The 17059-nt window shown below is 39.9% G+C and overlaps 1 protein-coding gene across 1 annotated transcript in view; it reads right to left on the bottom strand.

Annotated features, from left to right (window-relative positions):
• Positions 1 to 17059, bottom strand: part of LOC139199739 (protocadherin Fat 3-like) — a 130068-nt gene that overhangs the window by 19183 nt on the left and 93826 nt on the right. The window contains exons 15-20 of the mRNA XM_070828868.1: positions 16333 to 16722; positions 14420 to 14634; positions 13690 to 13827; positions 7723 to 7866; positions 6374 to 6571; positions 2003 to 2804 (exon numbers count right to left, since the gene is read on the bottom strand). Coding sequence (XP_070684969.1) covers positions 2003 to 2804; positions 6374 to 6571; positions 7723 to 7866; positions 13690 to 13827; positions 14420 to 14634; positions 16333 to 16722 — 1887 coding nt within the window. The remainder of the gene's footprint in view (positions 1 to 2002; positions 2805 to 6373; positions 6572 to 7722; positions 7867 to 13689; positions 13828 to 14419; positions 14635 to 16332; positions 16723 to 17059) is intronic.

Here is a 17059-nt window from a genome sequence, read left to right as displayed (position 1 = left end):
GATCACATATTGTGCCTATTTCCACTGCATGGTACCACTCTGCTCAACACTACCCACTTTTGTACCAGTTACTATCCATAGCTTTTGTTAATGGAAAACCACAAAAGAATAGTTCCAACCGAGTGAAGTTGAGCTGAGCCATACCATGCAATTAAAAGGGGACATTAGTCTCTCTTTTACTCAAAAGGCCAGCATATTACAGTGGGAAGTCCAGCTACTTGGACCTCTATGGTAGTTAGACCATGATGAGGCTAGACAAACTAGACCATTGAAAGCTAGTGCTGTCGACCAAAATTACTTGGTAAATGGTCTTTATTTGTATAGCACCTTTCAACTACTCAAAGCGCTTTTACATGATATCCCCATTCACACATCATTCATACTGGAGGAATCTAATTTGGAGGAGACTATTCTTTCATATTCATTCACACACTGAAGCCAAGTTGGGATTCAGTGTCTTTGACACTTTGACATGTTGACCCATAGGAGCTGGGGATCAAACCCCTGACCTTCTGATTGAGGGACAACCCACTCTACCACTGAGCCACAGCCACAGCTTTGGTTAGGTTTAGATCATGGTTGGGTTAAAATAATAAGGCAAATACAAATATAGATACATAATACATAGGTTACAAAAACACAAAAATATACTCTTTCCATCATACACCTGAGTGTAAATAAGGTGCAAATAGTATTGATGGTTACTGACATAAATAGCATCTGCCTTTTTTTAAATACTAGTCAGTTTAAAAAATATGTTAATGTTGCTTAAGTACCTATACAAAGTATACAAACAATATAAAACAGTAATTTAAGTGTTAATTAACACACGTTACATTTACACATGAAATAGAGAGCATGTTGTGGGATCTGTGCCCCTCCCAACACACTAGCTCTGAAAAGTTGACCATTTTCACCGCAGTAATAGACTTCAGTATAGGACTGGTGACCAGCCACTGCAGCAAAAGCACACCTTAGGCAGCGGTGGCTGTGGAAAGTGGCAGCTAAGATAGTGTGCTACAAACAAGTCTGGTAACATTTTTGATTGGGTCGGCAATAAGCCACTAGGATATGCGCCAGTTTTTCAAGCCAATGTGTAATTACAACAATGGCGTCTGTCATGTGATGCCATTAGGCCCAAAAAAGCTTTTTTCCATAGACTTACATTGTGAAAGAGACACCTGTAAATCAGCGGATACATTTTTTTGAGAGTCACAACTGCAAAATGACTACATCAGAATCCATTTCGGTCCAATAACATTTGCGCAGCCTAGAAGAGCTGCACGATTAAATAATTTTTTTCCCATTTATAATAACAGAGGGTTAGCTGGCTCGGCAGACCTGAGATGCTAGTGAGCATGCTCCATGGGCCCAATGGGCAAATCTGGGTATTTTTATGGGCGGGAAGTCAGACTTTTTTGACTTCAAATGCCACTCAGCAACTTTTGTTATACAAAAAAAATTTGTTGGATTGGTCACTTTTTAATGGGTCACAGACATTTGTCCATACTATATAGTACATTTTATTAATGAGTGGTTAATGAGGGCTGGTTATTGGTCAGAGTTAAATTGGCTAAATTACCATCCCTATTCATCACAGGATGACACTGTAATCTCTGCTGTCTAAAAACGTTGACACTGTTGAGCCTTGCCTGTCGTGCTGTAATTCCAGACACGTCTTGATTAGCCATGCACTCTCTCTGTTGCTGAGCAGTGACCTTTAGCCCATGAAGGTCTGGGGCTTATGGGAAATTGTGTTTGTTAAAGGCCAATAAAAACAGAAATAATACATAATCAATTATACTGGACTATCTTTAAAAAAATGCAATTCTTATGTAGACATATGAAGTGAGAGGTTAATTGTTCCAAGACTGGATTTTCTTACATTGGAACAAATCACACACATTAATTCCTCTATTCTGGAACACACAATATATAAGAAAACTCAGTCAGACTGCAGCCTGACCAAGGCCTGGGCATGTTTACGAGATTTATCCCTTACCACTGCACGTGCAGCGTGAGGTCCTGTGGAATCGCGGTGACACGAAGCTGACCCTTGGGGTGCTGTATGTAGCAAGGTTGTGTGAGTCGAGGATGATGCTCTGTTCACATTGCGCCCCACGGCACTCCAGCCCGGAGCAGTTCTTATCTAGGATAGCTGACACTCTGAGGACCTCCTCCAGCTGACGCCGTGATGCACTAAGTTTTTGTGTGAGGTAGGCAGCCTTGTAGTACCCATCCCCTGCTGTTTCCACAGCAACAAGCATGTCCAGCTGCTGTGTCCCGCCGACTGGCTGCAAACTGAGCAGGTGCAGAGTGTCCTGCTGCTGCGAAGTGGCGGCCTGCTGCAGCACCTTTAACACACTCTTCAGGTGCAGCGCCACAAAGTCTTGTGGTGCCACACTCTCAAAGCGTACCGTCACCGCCTCGCGCAGCATCTCTGGTGTTGCCTGCTCCACGTGTACACTGACGGGTACAGGCACTGCGAAGCGGCCATCACTGACGCTGGCGTTGAGGGAGTACCTGCCTGCATCCAACCCACCCAGGGCGATGATCTTCCCATCACGAGGACTGATCTTAAAGAGACTGCGTTGGGCAGGTGGGGCATGGCCAAAGGTCAGCGCATCATAAGGGTCAGCGTCGGTAGCGTGCAGCTGGCCAATCACACCACCAGGAAACTCATCCTCCATAGTGATGATATGAACTTCAAGTGGCAACGCTACTGGCCGGTGGAGGCTCTCTTCAATCACCCTGACTGTCAGCATGGAGGTGGAGGACAGACGAGGCTTCCCTGAGTCTGTCACCTGAGAAGAGGACGGAGAAGAGGGAGAGAAAAGGAGATCGTAAGAAAAGACAGGGGAAGATACATGAAAAAGAAAATGTAGTAAAGTAAATCAAAGGAGAGGAGGACCAAATTATTACCAAGCTATAACAGGGACATCATATGGTAGTAATGAGTCACATTTATTCCGCTGCATGCACTCATAGTTTTAACAGAACCCAGTGCAGAGTGCAGTCGGAGATGGGCAATATTTCAAATAAATGTATTTAAAATACCATAATTACAAATTATGGATTCAATTCTGAAATACTTATTTTATAATTTCTATTTTGCTGGACAGAAAAAACAAGATGTAATTTGTAACAAATTAATATTATATTATGATATGTACACTCCCCTCCAAAAGTATTGGAACAGTGAGGCCAGTTCCTTTATTTTTGCTGTAGACTGAAAACATTTGGGTTTGACATCAAAAGATGAATATGAGACAAGAGATCAACATTTCAGCTTTTATTTCCAGGTATTTACATCTGGATGTGATACACAACTTAGAAGATAGCATTATTTGTAACGGAACACCAAATTTTTAGGTGAGCAAAAGTATTGGAACAGACTTAAAATACATTAACGTGAAGAGACTTAATATTTAGTTGCAAATCCTTTGCTTGCAATAACTGCATCAAGCCTGTGACTCATTGACATCACCAAACTTTTGAATTCTGCTTTTGTGATGCTTTTCCAGGCTTTCGCCGCAGCCTCTTTCAGTTGTGGTTTGTTTTGGGGGGTTTCTCCCTTCAGTCTGCTCTTTAGCAGGTAAAATGCATGCTCTACAGAGTTGAAGTCTGGAGATTGACTTGGCCAGTCTAAAACCTCCCACTTCTTGCCCCTGATGAACTCCTGTGTTGTTTTGGCAGTGTGTTTTGAATCATTATCTTGCTGCACCATGAAGGATCTCCCAATCAGTTTGGTTGCATCTTTCTTTAAATTGGCAGACAAAATGTTTCTGTAGACTTCTGAGTTCATTTTGCTGCTGCCATCATGTGTTACATCATCAATAAAGATGAATGGGCCCATCCCAGAAGAAGCCATGCAAGCCCAAGTCATGACATTACCGCCACTGTGTTTCACAGATGAGCTTGTATGTTTGGGATCATGAGCAGATCCTCTCTTTCTCCAAACTTTAGCCTTTCCATCACTTTGGTAAAGGTTCATCTTTGTCTCATCAGTCCATAAAACTTTGTCCCAGAATTTTTAGGCTTGTCTCTGGACTTTTTGGCAAATTCCAGCCTGGCTTTCCTATTCTTCTTGCTAATGAGTGGTTTGCATCTTCTGGTGTGGCCTCTGTACTTTTGTTCATGAAGTCTTCTGCGAACAGTAGACTGTGACACCTTCTCTCCTGCTCTCTGGAGGTTGATGCTGATGTCAACAGTTGTTTTAGGGTCTTTCTTTACAGCTCTCACAATGTCTCTGTCATCAACTGCTGCTGTTTTCCTTGGTCTACCCGTTCGACGTCTGTTACTTAGTACACCAGTGGTTTCTTTCTTCTTCAGGACATTCCAAATGGTTGTACTGGCTATGGCCAATGTTTGTGCAATGACTCTGATTGATTTTCCATCTTCTCTCAGCTTCACAATTGCTTGTTCTTCACCCATGGACAGCTCTCTGGTTTTCTTGTTGGTTACACCTCTAACTATAAATGCAGTCTGCACAGGCAAAACCCAAATCTGAAACTGAATGTAGACATTCAGCGCTATTTATTGTTTGAATAATCAATGTAACAGGACACACCAGGGCAACAAAACTGTCAATCACATGTTCCAATACTTTTGCTCACATGAAAAATGGGTGGGTTCAAACAAAAGGTGCTAACTTCTAAGTTGTGTATCAGATCCAGATGTAAATACCTGGAAATAAAAGTTGAAATGTTGATCTCTTGTCTCATATTCATCTTTTGATGTCAAACCCAAATGTTTTCAGTCTACAGCAAAAATAAAGGAATTGGCCTCACTGTTCCAATATTTTTGGAGGGGAGTGTATATGTATGTAAAATATATTATTTAATATGTCATTTTATTGCAAATAAGACACATTTTTATTCCCAGGTTTAAACTGTCCAAAAAGGTCTACTCTAATCTCTCCTATTTAGCCTAATCTCAATCTTTGGCTAAATACAAGTGAATCACTTAACATGACTTGCTGGGTCCATCACTGCAAAGATTGTGAACTAGAGTATTTAATTTGTGTTACTCCTGACCAGTTGCTCGAAAAAAGAAGCTGCTTCAGTGTTTGGTGTACATTTCCTCTAAGATAAAGGTCATTAAAAATAATCAGATATTGCAGCAAAGGCAAGCTTACTGAATGACACTGAAGTACAACAGAAGAAAACAGCAATTAACAAGTGTGTGCTCTCGAACTGGCAAAAGTCACACAAATGCTCAGGCAATTTGGACAAGTGGCATCCTGCAAGATAAATTTTTGGTAACTTCTGTAATTCAGGTCAAATTTCAGTTCAAGCACAGCTTCATTTAGGAGTTTTATTAAGACCATTCTTAATAGTTGTCTGGGAAATTGCCTGCGCACAGGGTCCAAAATTAGCACTCACCACTTATCATATGTCAGTAAAAATCCATGTTTGGGAATGAAATAAATTAGTTCAGCTGCCACTGGCAGGATGTTGAAACTACTTCATTACAAACCCTCGTCACTACAACCCATAATGCTTCTGCTGGTGACATTTTGCCATGGCAGCAAAACAAAATCACATAACGTTAAGAAAATAATGTGTTCCGTAATCATCTGATCCATTTCCTCAATACATATGCAGTTGTTGTTGCTGTGTAATGTGATTCCAGATCTGTAGCTCTAAGCCATATTGGGAGAACTCTGGTTTTAGGTTATTTTATTTCATTCAATTTCCCTTCTGTGGCAGAGAACACAAAACACAGCTTTTCATTGCAGGTGCATTTGAACCTCACTTTAACAGAGATCCAAACAGTGTCCTTACTGATGTTTTTGATGTCAAATTTGTTTTTTTCTTTGCATTTGCATTGTTTGTGTTTATTTATATCTAAACAAAATCAGCAAAATCAGAAGTAATAACTGCACTGATGTTGCTTAATAAAAGATAGTTTGGGATTTCCAAGTATGTCTTAATACAATAATCACATGACATATAGATATCAACATTTTTTTTTACTTATTTCATCATTTATATTAAAATAAAAGTTTCAAATGCTTTCATACACTGTCTCACTTTAATATATTCAACTTTATCTATAAAAGGACATTTTCAAAAAGCTCCAAACACCATGGAGACACTGAAACCATCAAAGAAAGACTGTCCACTGAAAAACGAAAAGAGTCCTATGTTTCTAACTTGAGTTGTCTAACTGAAATTGCAGAAACTTCATATTGGCATTGGCAGAATTTTTGAATATTTTAGAAAATTAGAATTTTAGAATAGAATTGCATGCAGAACAAGAACTCCCGCTCTTAATGTGCATTTGGTTTAAGGAGGCATTACTTCACTGTCAATTCAGTGTTACCACAAACAGGCTTATGGATATTATAGTGAAAGCAGTTTGACTCTACCTGTATGTGAATTACATATTCGGTTGCCAGGTCCCTCCTGAACACCTGATTGGCCACCACTGTTCCATCTTTCTCCAGCACAAACTCTCCACCTTCATTTCCTGACAGGATGTGGAAGTCAAAGGGTGGGCCATTGTGAGAGGAGTCCTGATCTGTGACAGACAACTGCAGGATGCTGGTGCCAATTGGCTTGTTTTCCTGGAAGAGAACACATACCATGAGAGAGACCTGCCTGTTTAGGGATACATTATGCAGGGTCACATTTTGTTGTAACACCCCAACTGTGAAACATTTCTATTATTTTGTCTAAACTCAACTTTAAAGCTTTGACGTGCATCATAGTACTTGACAGGCATCATTCAGGGCATTACAAAACCTAAAACACATTCATGTTCATTACTAGCCACTTAATAATATCAGCTACTGACGATGACAGTAAGTGCCAGTTGCCACTTCTATGTATTTACCAAACTAAAACATTCAACACTTACATTTTTTCAGTGTAGTTTGTGGTAGAATTTAATTATATAATGTTGTAATTTTTAATACATCTTTTTTTTTATTCATACTTTTATATATTTATATTTTACTTTGTGTTTGAAGTTTATTCTTATTCTTATTCTTTTGGAGCTGTGTGTAACAAAAAGCAATTTCCCCCTGGGGATTATTAAAGTAATTCTGATTCTGATTCTGATTATAATCTTCGCATTTTTCTACCACTTTTCTAATAAAAAAAATAATGATAATAATAATAAGGCAGCATGGTGGTGCGGTGGTTAGCACTGTTGCCTCACAGCAACAAGGTGGGCCTGGGTTCTTTCCGTGTGGAGTTTGCATGATTTCCCCGTGCTTGAGAATAGTGTAACTTGGTTCTCATAGCCTCTATTACTGTTGGCTGACTTATTTACCCAGACTAAGGTCTACATAGTCTCGTCCTGTAGTAACAATGGACAAAAAGTTGTCTTAATCTCAAAAACTGTGAAAGAAGTAATGTTCTGTAATGTTCTAAAACCTCAAAATGAAGATTTACACAATTACAGTAGGCTATGTTGAGAAAAAAACCGTAAACACTTAATCGCTGACTTCCCCAATAAACACTTAAGATAAGATAAGATAAGATATTCCTTTATTTATCCCACAATACTTCAGTGCATGTGTCCATTTATTGAGTGATTGATTTGTAGTTGTGATGTACGACAATGCTGATTATGTACGGGCCTCGACCTCACCCCTGCTACTGGGATTGTATTTACCAGACAATAACAGCTGAATTCTAGGCAAGGTTTTCTGTAATCAATACATCACTTCTTTGTGTTGGAGTGGATAATAATGTCAATCATCTGGTTTACCTGTATGACAGTAGTGAGGTTGGCTGGGTAGAAAGTGGGTGGGTTGTCATTGATGTCAGAGATGTCAATGTTGACCATCGCGGTGGAGGACATGGGTGGAATTCCGCTATCCAGTGCTCTGATGGCCAACGAATAGCTGGGAACCTAAAAGGATAGACACAATGGAAGGTACAGAGTGATGATTTTTCTCAACTTAAAGAATTTCCTTGTCATGAAAGTGTCCCTGAGGGTGGCAGTAGAGGGAAGCCAAAGGGGTACTAAAATCTAAAGGTATTATCGTCTAAGGAATGTCATTCCAAAGCCTTCCTTTTTTGAAAAATGGGCTAGTTGTTTTGTTTCACTGTAAACCTTGGCCTTTCCCTGGCCGGATTAATTACTGCCCAGTCTCCCTTTAAAATTCTGTTCAAATTCTGTTTAAAATTCTTCCAAATAGTTACTGTGTTCCTTCACACACAAGTTATAGTATAGAACAATTTCTTGTCTTATAGCCTTATATTCATAGTCTAAAATGTCAAATATTCACATTCAGCTATTTAATGTAGCAGCAACAGCAATTCTTTACAGATTATTTCCCCACTCCAGCAATGCAGGACACAATCACCTATGATGCACAAGTTAGATCATCAGAACAGAGGTCGTGACAAGTAGAGTGGGTGGTCCATCAAGCGGAAGGTTGCTGGTTTGATCCCCGGCTCCTATGAGTCAGCATGTCAGCATGCCCAAGTGTCCTCGGGCAAGACACTGAAGCATGGATTCAGTGTGTGAATGTGTGTGAAAGAATAGTCTCCTCTAACTTAAGATTCCTCCTGTATGAATGATGTGTGAATGGCTGAATGAGGATGTGATGTAAAAGCACTTTGAGTAGTCGAAATGACTAGAAAGGCGCTATACAAATACAGATCATTTACCATTTAACATATAACATATATAATATTGTTGTTGTTGTCTCTGTAATTACATTTTTTTGTGTACATAGGTTTTTACCACTGTATATATTATATTATATTCTGCTATTCAATTTTTCTAATTCTATTATATTCTGCTATTTAATTTTTCTAATTCTTAACTGTGTGCTTTTATTTATTTATTATTTTTTTTTTTTTTGTCTGTCCCTTTGAGCTGCTGTAACAGCAAAGTTTCCCCACTGAGGGATCAATAAATAAATATCTTATCTTATATCTTATCTTATCTTAACAACTCACAAGCAGGGACTATGACTTTACTGGATGACAATGTGAGTTTAACTTAGCACGGATATAATAAATAATTATATCAACAATCAAATATTAATTTGTAATGGATTGCTCATAGTGATGAACATACACAGAATGATCAGTTGAACCTTTCAGCTCATTGTTTAGCTGTCCTGCCCACAACTTTATTGTTTCGGTTCCTCTCACTACTCTCAGAGTATCCGTTGCAGCAGGCAGCTGTTTAGCAGCTAAAGAGCCAGATGTTTCCCTCTGCAGCAACGACAGAATGGGTAGGTGAATTATAGGGCTCCAGCCCTAAATGTTTTCTCAAAAGCCCCAAATATTTTAGTTTTTTTTGTCTTTTCTGTCATCTCACCTCAGTCCCTCTGACTGGTCCAGCAAATCAGTGGAACAAAAGTGCGATTACTTGGGAAATATCGCCATCTATAGGACTGACTTGGTTATGTCGTGGTGAGTTGTGTGTCTAGTTTTTCTTTCACATAAAGTAATATTAGCAGGGATGACGACTATCGTGCATTGACCATGATAACTCCACTATCCAATGTGTTACAATGACAAATGACTTGTCTATGTAGCTACAAGTAGTTCCTAAAAAGCACCTGTAAAAGGGGACATGTTACACAAAATGCACTTTTTAATGTCTTTCCAACATAGATATATGTCCTTAGTGTGTCTAAAGACCCTGAAACTATGAGAAAAGACCATTCTTTCAAATATAATTGTGCGTGAAAACATTCAGATTTGTTCAGGTTTCAACATGTGAAGGTACAAGTAAAGCATCCATCCATCCATTATCTATACCATGCAATATGCAAATTAGGCTAATATACTGTAAAGCTAATGCATTTCAGGACTGTACTGTAAACTCAAGAGTTGAAAATGGTCAGCATTCATTGCCATTCGTTTGTTTCTAAAACTCAAAACTCTCAGCTGTGTTCAATGAACGACTCAAACAAGGACAACTGAAATAGCTCAACACAACTAATATTACAAGTGGTCTCTCCAAATCCAACACAATATGCCACTTTTAATGACTGCTGCTGTCTCAAAATGATTCAGCCACCCGAATAGAATCCCTCATAAGAGCACTCATCTGCAAATCACAGGCACACCTAATGCAACTAATCAAGGGCCTCATTAATTTGTTACATCAGGTGTGCAACTAATTAATTGGACTAGGTTGGGTTGGCTAGGGATTTGTTCACAGTGACGTTTGGTTGCATGTTAGAAATATGGGTAAGTCAAGAGAATTGTCCAAAAAGTTAAGAGAGGAGATCATTGCCTTGAACACACAAGGAAAAGAATACAAAAAGATAGCAAAGGCCCTAAATGTTCCTAGAGATACTGTTGGTAGCATAGTTCGTAAGTTCAAAGCTAAAGGAACACTGGCTACACTACCTGGACGAGGCAGACAGGCTGAGGAGGTAGGATGCCAAAAACTATGAAGTGACTGCAAAAGTTCTGTAGCAAGACTTGGTACCAGCAGGCATTGAGGTTTCAGTTTCTACTGTAAGGCGCATACTAAACACCACTACTGACCCAAAAGCACAAGATAGCTCCAATATGCTCGAAGCCATATAAATAACCCACAGAAGTTTTGGGATTCTGTTCTGCGGAGCCATGAAACAAAACTTCTTCTGGAAACTTGCAGCATTTGGAGGGCAAGATGGATTCAATCAAGTAACAGGAAATCTTAGGAGAAAACATCATGCCGTGTGTGAGGAAGCTGAAGATTGGGCATCATTCGTCCCTCCAGCAGGACAATGATCCCAAGCATACCTCAAAGTCTACCAAGGTTTGGATTCAGAAAAAGTCCTTGAAGATACTATAGTGGCTGTTACAGTCGCCTGACTTGAATCTCATGGAAAGTCTCTGGTGGGATTTGAAGAAGGCAGTTGCAGCACACAAATCCAAGAATATTAGAGAGCTGGAGGAACGCTGTCAGAACCTGGTGTCTGGCTGTTTATCACGTTTGCAGCAGGTCATTACAGCAAAAGGGTGCTCTAATAAGTACAAAAGATACTTGTCAAGAAGGGGTTGAATAACCGCAGTAGTCATTAAAAGTGGCATATTGTTATGAGTTTGGTGAAACCACCTGTAATATTAGTTGTGTTGAACTATTTTGTAAATAAGTTTTACAAAGTTGTAAGTTTGTAAATTTTGGCATTACACCTTATTAAAGTGCAACTGTAAAATGTTCTTGTTTTGGCCCAATATTCATTTCAGAGACCAGTTTACTTGGCGTTGTTGGGGATTAATCTGAAATTATATTACTATCTAGATTAATCTAGATATTAATCTAATCTACAATCTACACATAAAACTATTATGGTGGATTTTGTGATCATGTTTTAGCTGGAATAAAAGGACATAAATATATTAAGCAATAGTACCAGATGCTAATCAAGTATGACTTTGTATGACTCATTGTCTTTCATTGCCATCAGTTGGCTAAGTGTCAAACTAAACAGCTCAGTTGCAGATAAAAAGCTCCTTGATTGGTTTTGGGCCTTTGATCCTTCCAAACTGGGTTTTAATAAGACAGGACTCACTACGAAATCGAAGTTTTCATATTATAGAAAAAAAACAGTATGTGGAAATCTGAAGGGGAGTTGAGAAGGTTGTTCCCCTGGCATGCTGCTTGGTCTTCCCTAAACCTGCTTCAGGATATTTTTCTGTTTCTCCATATTGCCTTATAATATTATAACATTATAACATTATAAAACTTATAATGAAGCACACTGAGGAGAAATGCAAAAGAAGCAACAAAACAATATTCTGCTGGCTGATACATATGAAAAAATAAACCTCAGTAATAAACAACTATGACGTGCTTAGCGGAGAGACGAGTTGAGAAAATAGAAGAACCAGTATGGAAATAGGAGGCAGAGAGACACTTAAATACACACACATGTACATACCTAACATGTTAACGCACCAACGCATAGATGATCACATCAGCATTGCGAGAGCACAAAGACACACGCGCAGAGAGAGAGAGAGAGAGAAAGCTGCTGCTCTCTGTGTGATAACCCCAAACACACTTTCATCAGCCAAAAGCTTTGATCCCCCACACGCCCCTGCACTCTTTCTCAGAGCACGCTCAGCCGGCTCATCGACTGCTTTCATGAATACTTTATGATAGGAATATGAACATTTCTGAAGTTTTCAAGCACTGCAGAGGAGAAGGAGATGATGAAGAGGCAGAAGATGGGGAAGAAAAGGAAGAGTGAGAAAATAGCTTAGGGGAGGGGGGAGACAGGCAGGGGTTCATGCCTTTTTTTTCTTGCTGCAAATTAAAGAACTCATTTTCAGAGCTGCTTTTTGCGCGTGTTTTCTGTTCAAGTGTGATTAGCTGCCATCTGGTAAGGGTCCATCTCGTAGCAAACCAGCTCACACACAGCTGCCAATAGTCTCCTTCTTTACATCAAAGATGAGCAACTATGAAAGCTTACGCTGTAGGTATTCACAGAGCAAATATTACAGAAACTCATTTCATATACCAGAACATTCTACCTGCATGGAGATGATCAACTAACATATACAGTTGCATAAGGTCTATACCAGGGGTGACCAATACGTCGATCGCGATCGATCGCGTCACATTGAAAAAAAAAAAAAATTGACGTACAGGGCGGCCAGTCTGTGATCTCTTCTCTGCTACGGGTTGCGGGCAGGGACATGCGCGCGGTCAAACGCGCTAGCTACCACAAAGCTCCAGCGAGCGAACTGAACTAGTCTAGCCTTCCAATCTATATCTACTAAAGAAGGGATACTCTGGGATGGGGAATGGGATAGGAAGGAATATTTGACTCCATTCAGTGCAAGTCATCAGAGTAAGGTAGTGACCATAAATGTATTGAATGTTCCAATTACTCTTGTCACTTGTGTGCAATATTGATGGTTACATCACTGTTTGTCACCTATGTGCATTACTGCTGTCAATTTGTATGTGCAATACCAAGGGTTACATTAGTTGCAGTTATGCAGTGTATGCCAACATATATTGTATATATAAAGTATACACAGTATATACAAATTTATATATGTTTAGCATTTTTAATGTAGGTAGATCATTTTGACCTGGTCATTTTAAAATTAGCTCGCAAGCCGAAAAAGTGTGGGCACCCCTGCTCTATACAAATACACAATACTGGAAACATGAGGTATAAGTAGGCTACAAGGCTAACAGATGACTTAAAATCAATTTAAATTGTCACGTCTTTCTTTTTTTATGAGCAAGGGGTTACAAAAACACTTAGGTAGCTGGTCGGTGTTGAACATTGCTTCCACTTGTTACAATTACAACGGGCTGCAGATTACATCAGCTGTTACTAATAAATGTTGATGCTGTAAAAACTTCGCAGAAATGCCAAAATCAAACTGCCCAAAAGCATTTGCTAGAGATAAATGTACATTTCACATTTTACAGTGAATTTATATTAACATTCAAGACATATTTGATAGGACAATCACGTTTTTTGCAGTTCATCAACAGAACAATGAGTCTTCACTACAGTGAACCGTTACCTGATTTCATCACCTCAATTTCACATGTCTGAATTTCCCGGTTAAAGCTTTCAGATCATAGAAATAATTGAGACAACAAATGCCTTAAATCTGGATCTCCAGAATTTAGAGAAAGTAGCTAAAGTAGCTCATGAAAACTGTACAAGCATGTGTGTGTGTGTGTGTGTGTGTGTGTGTGTGTGTGTGTGTGTGTGTGTGTGTGTGTACATGCGTGTGGCCTTACTGTCTCACGGTCCAGTTGCTTGTTGACCTTGATGACCCCACGGAGGGGGTCAATGAAGAACTGGTTATCTCGGTCTCCACTGATGATGGAGTAGAGGATGGCTCCATTCAGCTGGCTGTCAACATCATCTGCTACCATCTGCAAACACACATGCACACACATACAGGGTGAGCGGATGTTTCAATCTGCGTGGAACAGTCACACATTTTCCCTTTACTCTCTTTATTTCACTGAACAATACTTTATTGATACAAATTAGATGAAATATTTTTCATTCATGTACCAGCAAATTCTAATAAGATGTACAAATATGAGCCTTCTCTGTTGCAAATGTCTCCTCATCCGACCTGTCAGCACACACAGATTTCCATGGTTACAGGGACTTTGATGTTCACATTTGTGACTGCACGGCTTTGGAGTCTATTGTGAAAGTTGACTTGATCCAAACTTTACCAACCACTTTTTGGGTGATCGGAACTACCTGTGTGCTCAGGCTAAATAAGGCACTAACGTATGTGAATGAGTAAATGAAGATTACAATGAAATACAATTCTTCCTCAGCATGAGGAGCTGTATAGAAGAGCACTGGTTTGGTCTATGGCATATTGGAGAATGCTGCAACATATGACGTGGCAAGCATGGACGCATACACACACATGGTACACGCCATGGTGTCTTGTACAAGCATTAACAAAGCTTCAGGCATGACATGCATACAGAGACAACCTACCTGGACCACAGACTCTCCAATGGTGGCGTCCTCTGACACCACTGCAGTGTAGAGGTCACGGCTAAACATGGGTGCATTGTCATTGACATCTGTCAAATTTATGTTTACTGTAGTTATGGCACTAAGTGGTGGTGTACCGCCATCACAAGCCTCCACTGTCAGGAAGTAGTCCCTGCACATTTCATAGTCCAGAGGGTGGGCAACTGAAATGGCACCTGAGGAAGATGGGGAGAGAATGGAAACAGAAATATTTAAGATATAAAGAGTAGAATTTAAATTAAAATATTATGATGGGGACGAAAGTTATGGGGACAGGAGGGAAAGTCTGAGGGCATCTGGTGGGCATGTATAGAGTAAGTAATGGGGCCTGGAAACGTTTTTGGAAACTTCACCTCTAATGTGGGCTATATTAGTGTATTGACTTTGTATTGCATTTACTTTGTTAGAAATAAAATGCTTAAAATGGGTAGTATCTATTTTCAGCATCAGTCCCAAACTAAGAATTTAAGTGTGTTTGTCTGTTTTGCATGGACTGGGCATCCCTACTACATGTGAGGTCACACTGATGGGCGATTAGTAAAACAATGCGCTATGTTCTTACAGTTTGATGGGTTGGGTACTGCTGTCCACATAAACTGGTTACTTCTGATAAGATTTTTTTTAAAAAGGCTGTCCATGTGTGAAAACAAAGTTCAGACACTGCTGACTGAAAAGGTAATCAAAATTCTATTGTTATTCCTGTCAGAGGACTTCATCATCATAAAATAAGGGTTACTGATAACAGCTGTACTGATTGATCAAAGACAGACGACGTGTGAATGTATGTCTCTTTCACTCTCATGTACACTAGCAGATTCCCTGTGAATAAACAATGTTTTTTTTCTGTATTTCTGTAGGACAAACAATATCCCATATTTAAGAAATTCGAACCAGCCATCACAAGTCTTGAACTGAGTCACAGTCACCATCAAACTCTGAGCCACTGTGGGAAAGAGCAGCAGCCGTCTCTCCCTCTCCTCCCCTTGTAGCAGCACAGTATATTTTTCCTTGTTAAACTATGATCACAGGGCTTTTTCTTTGGTTTACAGCATTTTAAAAGATAGACTACCTGATGGTGTTGACCTGCAGCTGTCTTTTGCCCACTAAATAAAACACTGCAGGAGAGTTAGAAATATTTTAAGTGTTCTGTGCAATCTCAACAATCTCGAGGCAGTGTGGTGTGATATTACATTCCAAACCACTGTGCTGTAGTGGCTTTTCCTGTGCAAGGCTTGTGTAAGCCTGACACCCCCAACTGACATGATACTGTAACACATGCTATGCTACACAACAAATTTCACCAGTTCACCATTCTCGTGGTATCATGGGACACTTTCAAGTGTATGGCCTGTTCATAGCTTGTTAGTAGCGCCAATATTTGTGTTTACCTGATGAATATTAATACATTAATAAATAGAAATACAAACGAGGCCCTTTAGCTCTGGTTTCAGCTTTTTAATTGAAAACAGCTGCTCGCTACAGCACAAAATGAGACTGATGAAAATTGAAATTGCAGATTGTTGACATAAAAGAGGCTAAGATGCTCCACAGCACTGAGTAACTGCTGAGCTGGTAATATTTTTCTGTGGGTTTGTCAATATGAGTAGCACCTTTCACAAAGATTTACAGTTTGAAACTGTATATTTTTTGTACTCATGGTGACTAAAGGTGCTTGAGCAGTAATCAAACTGTGGAATGTTCCTGTTGTGTGACTGGAGCAGAGCTCATTTGTCACTGAGCAATACATTTAATCTTCAACTGGACAGTGTGGAGTACATATAGCCTATGTGTGAAAGCAAGACATGCTACAATGAAACACGGGGGTGATGGAAAGAACCATGTTATATTTGCAGAGATGAGGTTAGCATACTCACCAGTCAGTGGATGGATGTGGAACTTCCCGTGCTCGTTGCCTGATCGGATACTGTAAGTGATCTCAGCATTAGTCCCAATGTCCTTGCTAGCAGCATAAACTCTCAGAACCTCTGTGCCTACTCCCACATCCTCTGGGACTGTTGCGAGCTGATCACGGCGCTCAAACACAGGTGGGTTGTCATTGATGTCCAGCACAGTGATCGTGACGTTGACAAATGAGGAGAGGGGCAGCGGTGATCCCTGGTCAGACGCATGGACTGTTATCTGATAAGCAGGCTGGACCTCGCGGTCCAGAATGCGTTCTAGGACCACAATGCCTGAGGACTTATCAATAGAGAAGGAGCTGTCTGCAGAGTCGGCCAGGGAGTAGACCACCATACGGCCCGGACCTGCTGCAAAGCCAGAGGAGGAGTGTCAGGTAAACATAAGAGGTATGTATGTATGCAGCCCTCAGTATGCTTGCATCAAATGCTTGCTATATTGTCAAACTGTATCATTCAATAATGGCTGCTTCTGACAAATTTTGTAACAGACATTTAGATAGTCACACTCTTCAGACAACTACTTCTGCTACTTTTCATTGATGTTAAATGGTCTGTATTTGCATGGCGTCATTTCGCCAACTCAAAGCGCTTTTACATCATTCATTCATTCACTTTTACATCCTCATTCAGGAATCTAAGTTGGAAGAGACTATTCTTCCCACACATTCACACACTGAAGCTA

Source organism: Pempheris klunzingeri, chromosome 4 (assembly GCF_042242105.1).
Source record: "Pempheris klunzingeri isolate RE-2024b chromosome 4, fPemKlu1.hap1, whole genome shotgun sequence".
Classification (NCBI taxonomy): Eukaryota; Metazoa; Chordata; class Actinopteri; order Acropomatiformes; family Pempheridae; genus Pempheris; species Pempheris klunzingeri.
The sequence above is the reverse complement of the archived record's forward strand: the minus strand, read 5'-3'. Positions and strand labels throughout refer to the sequence as shown.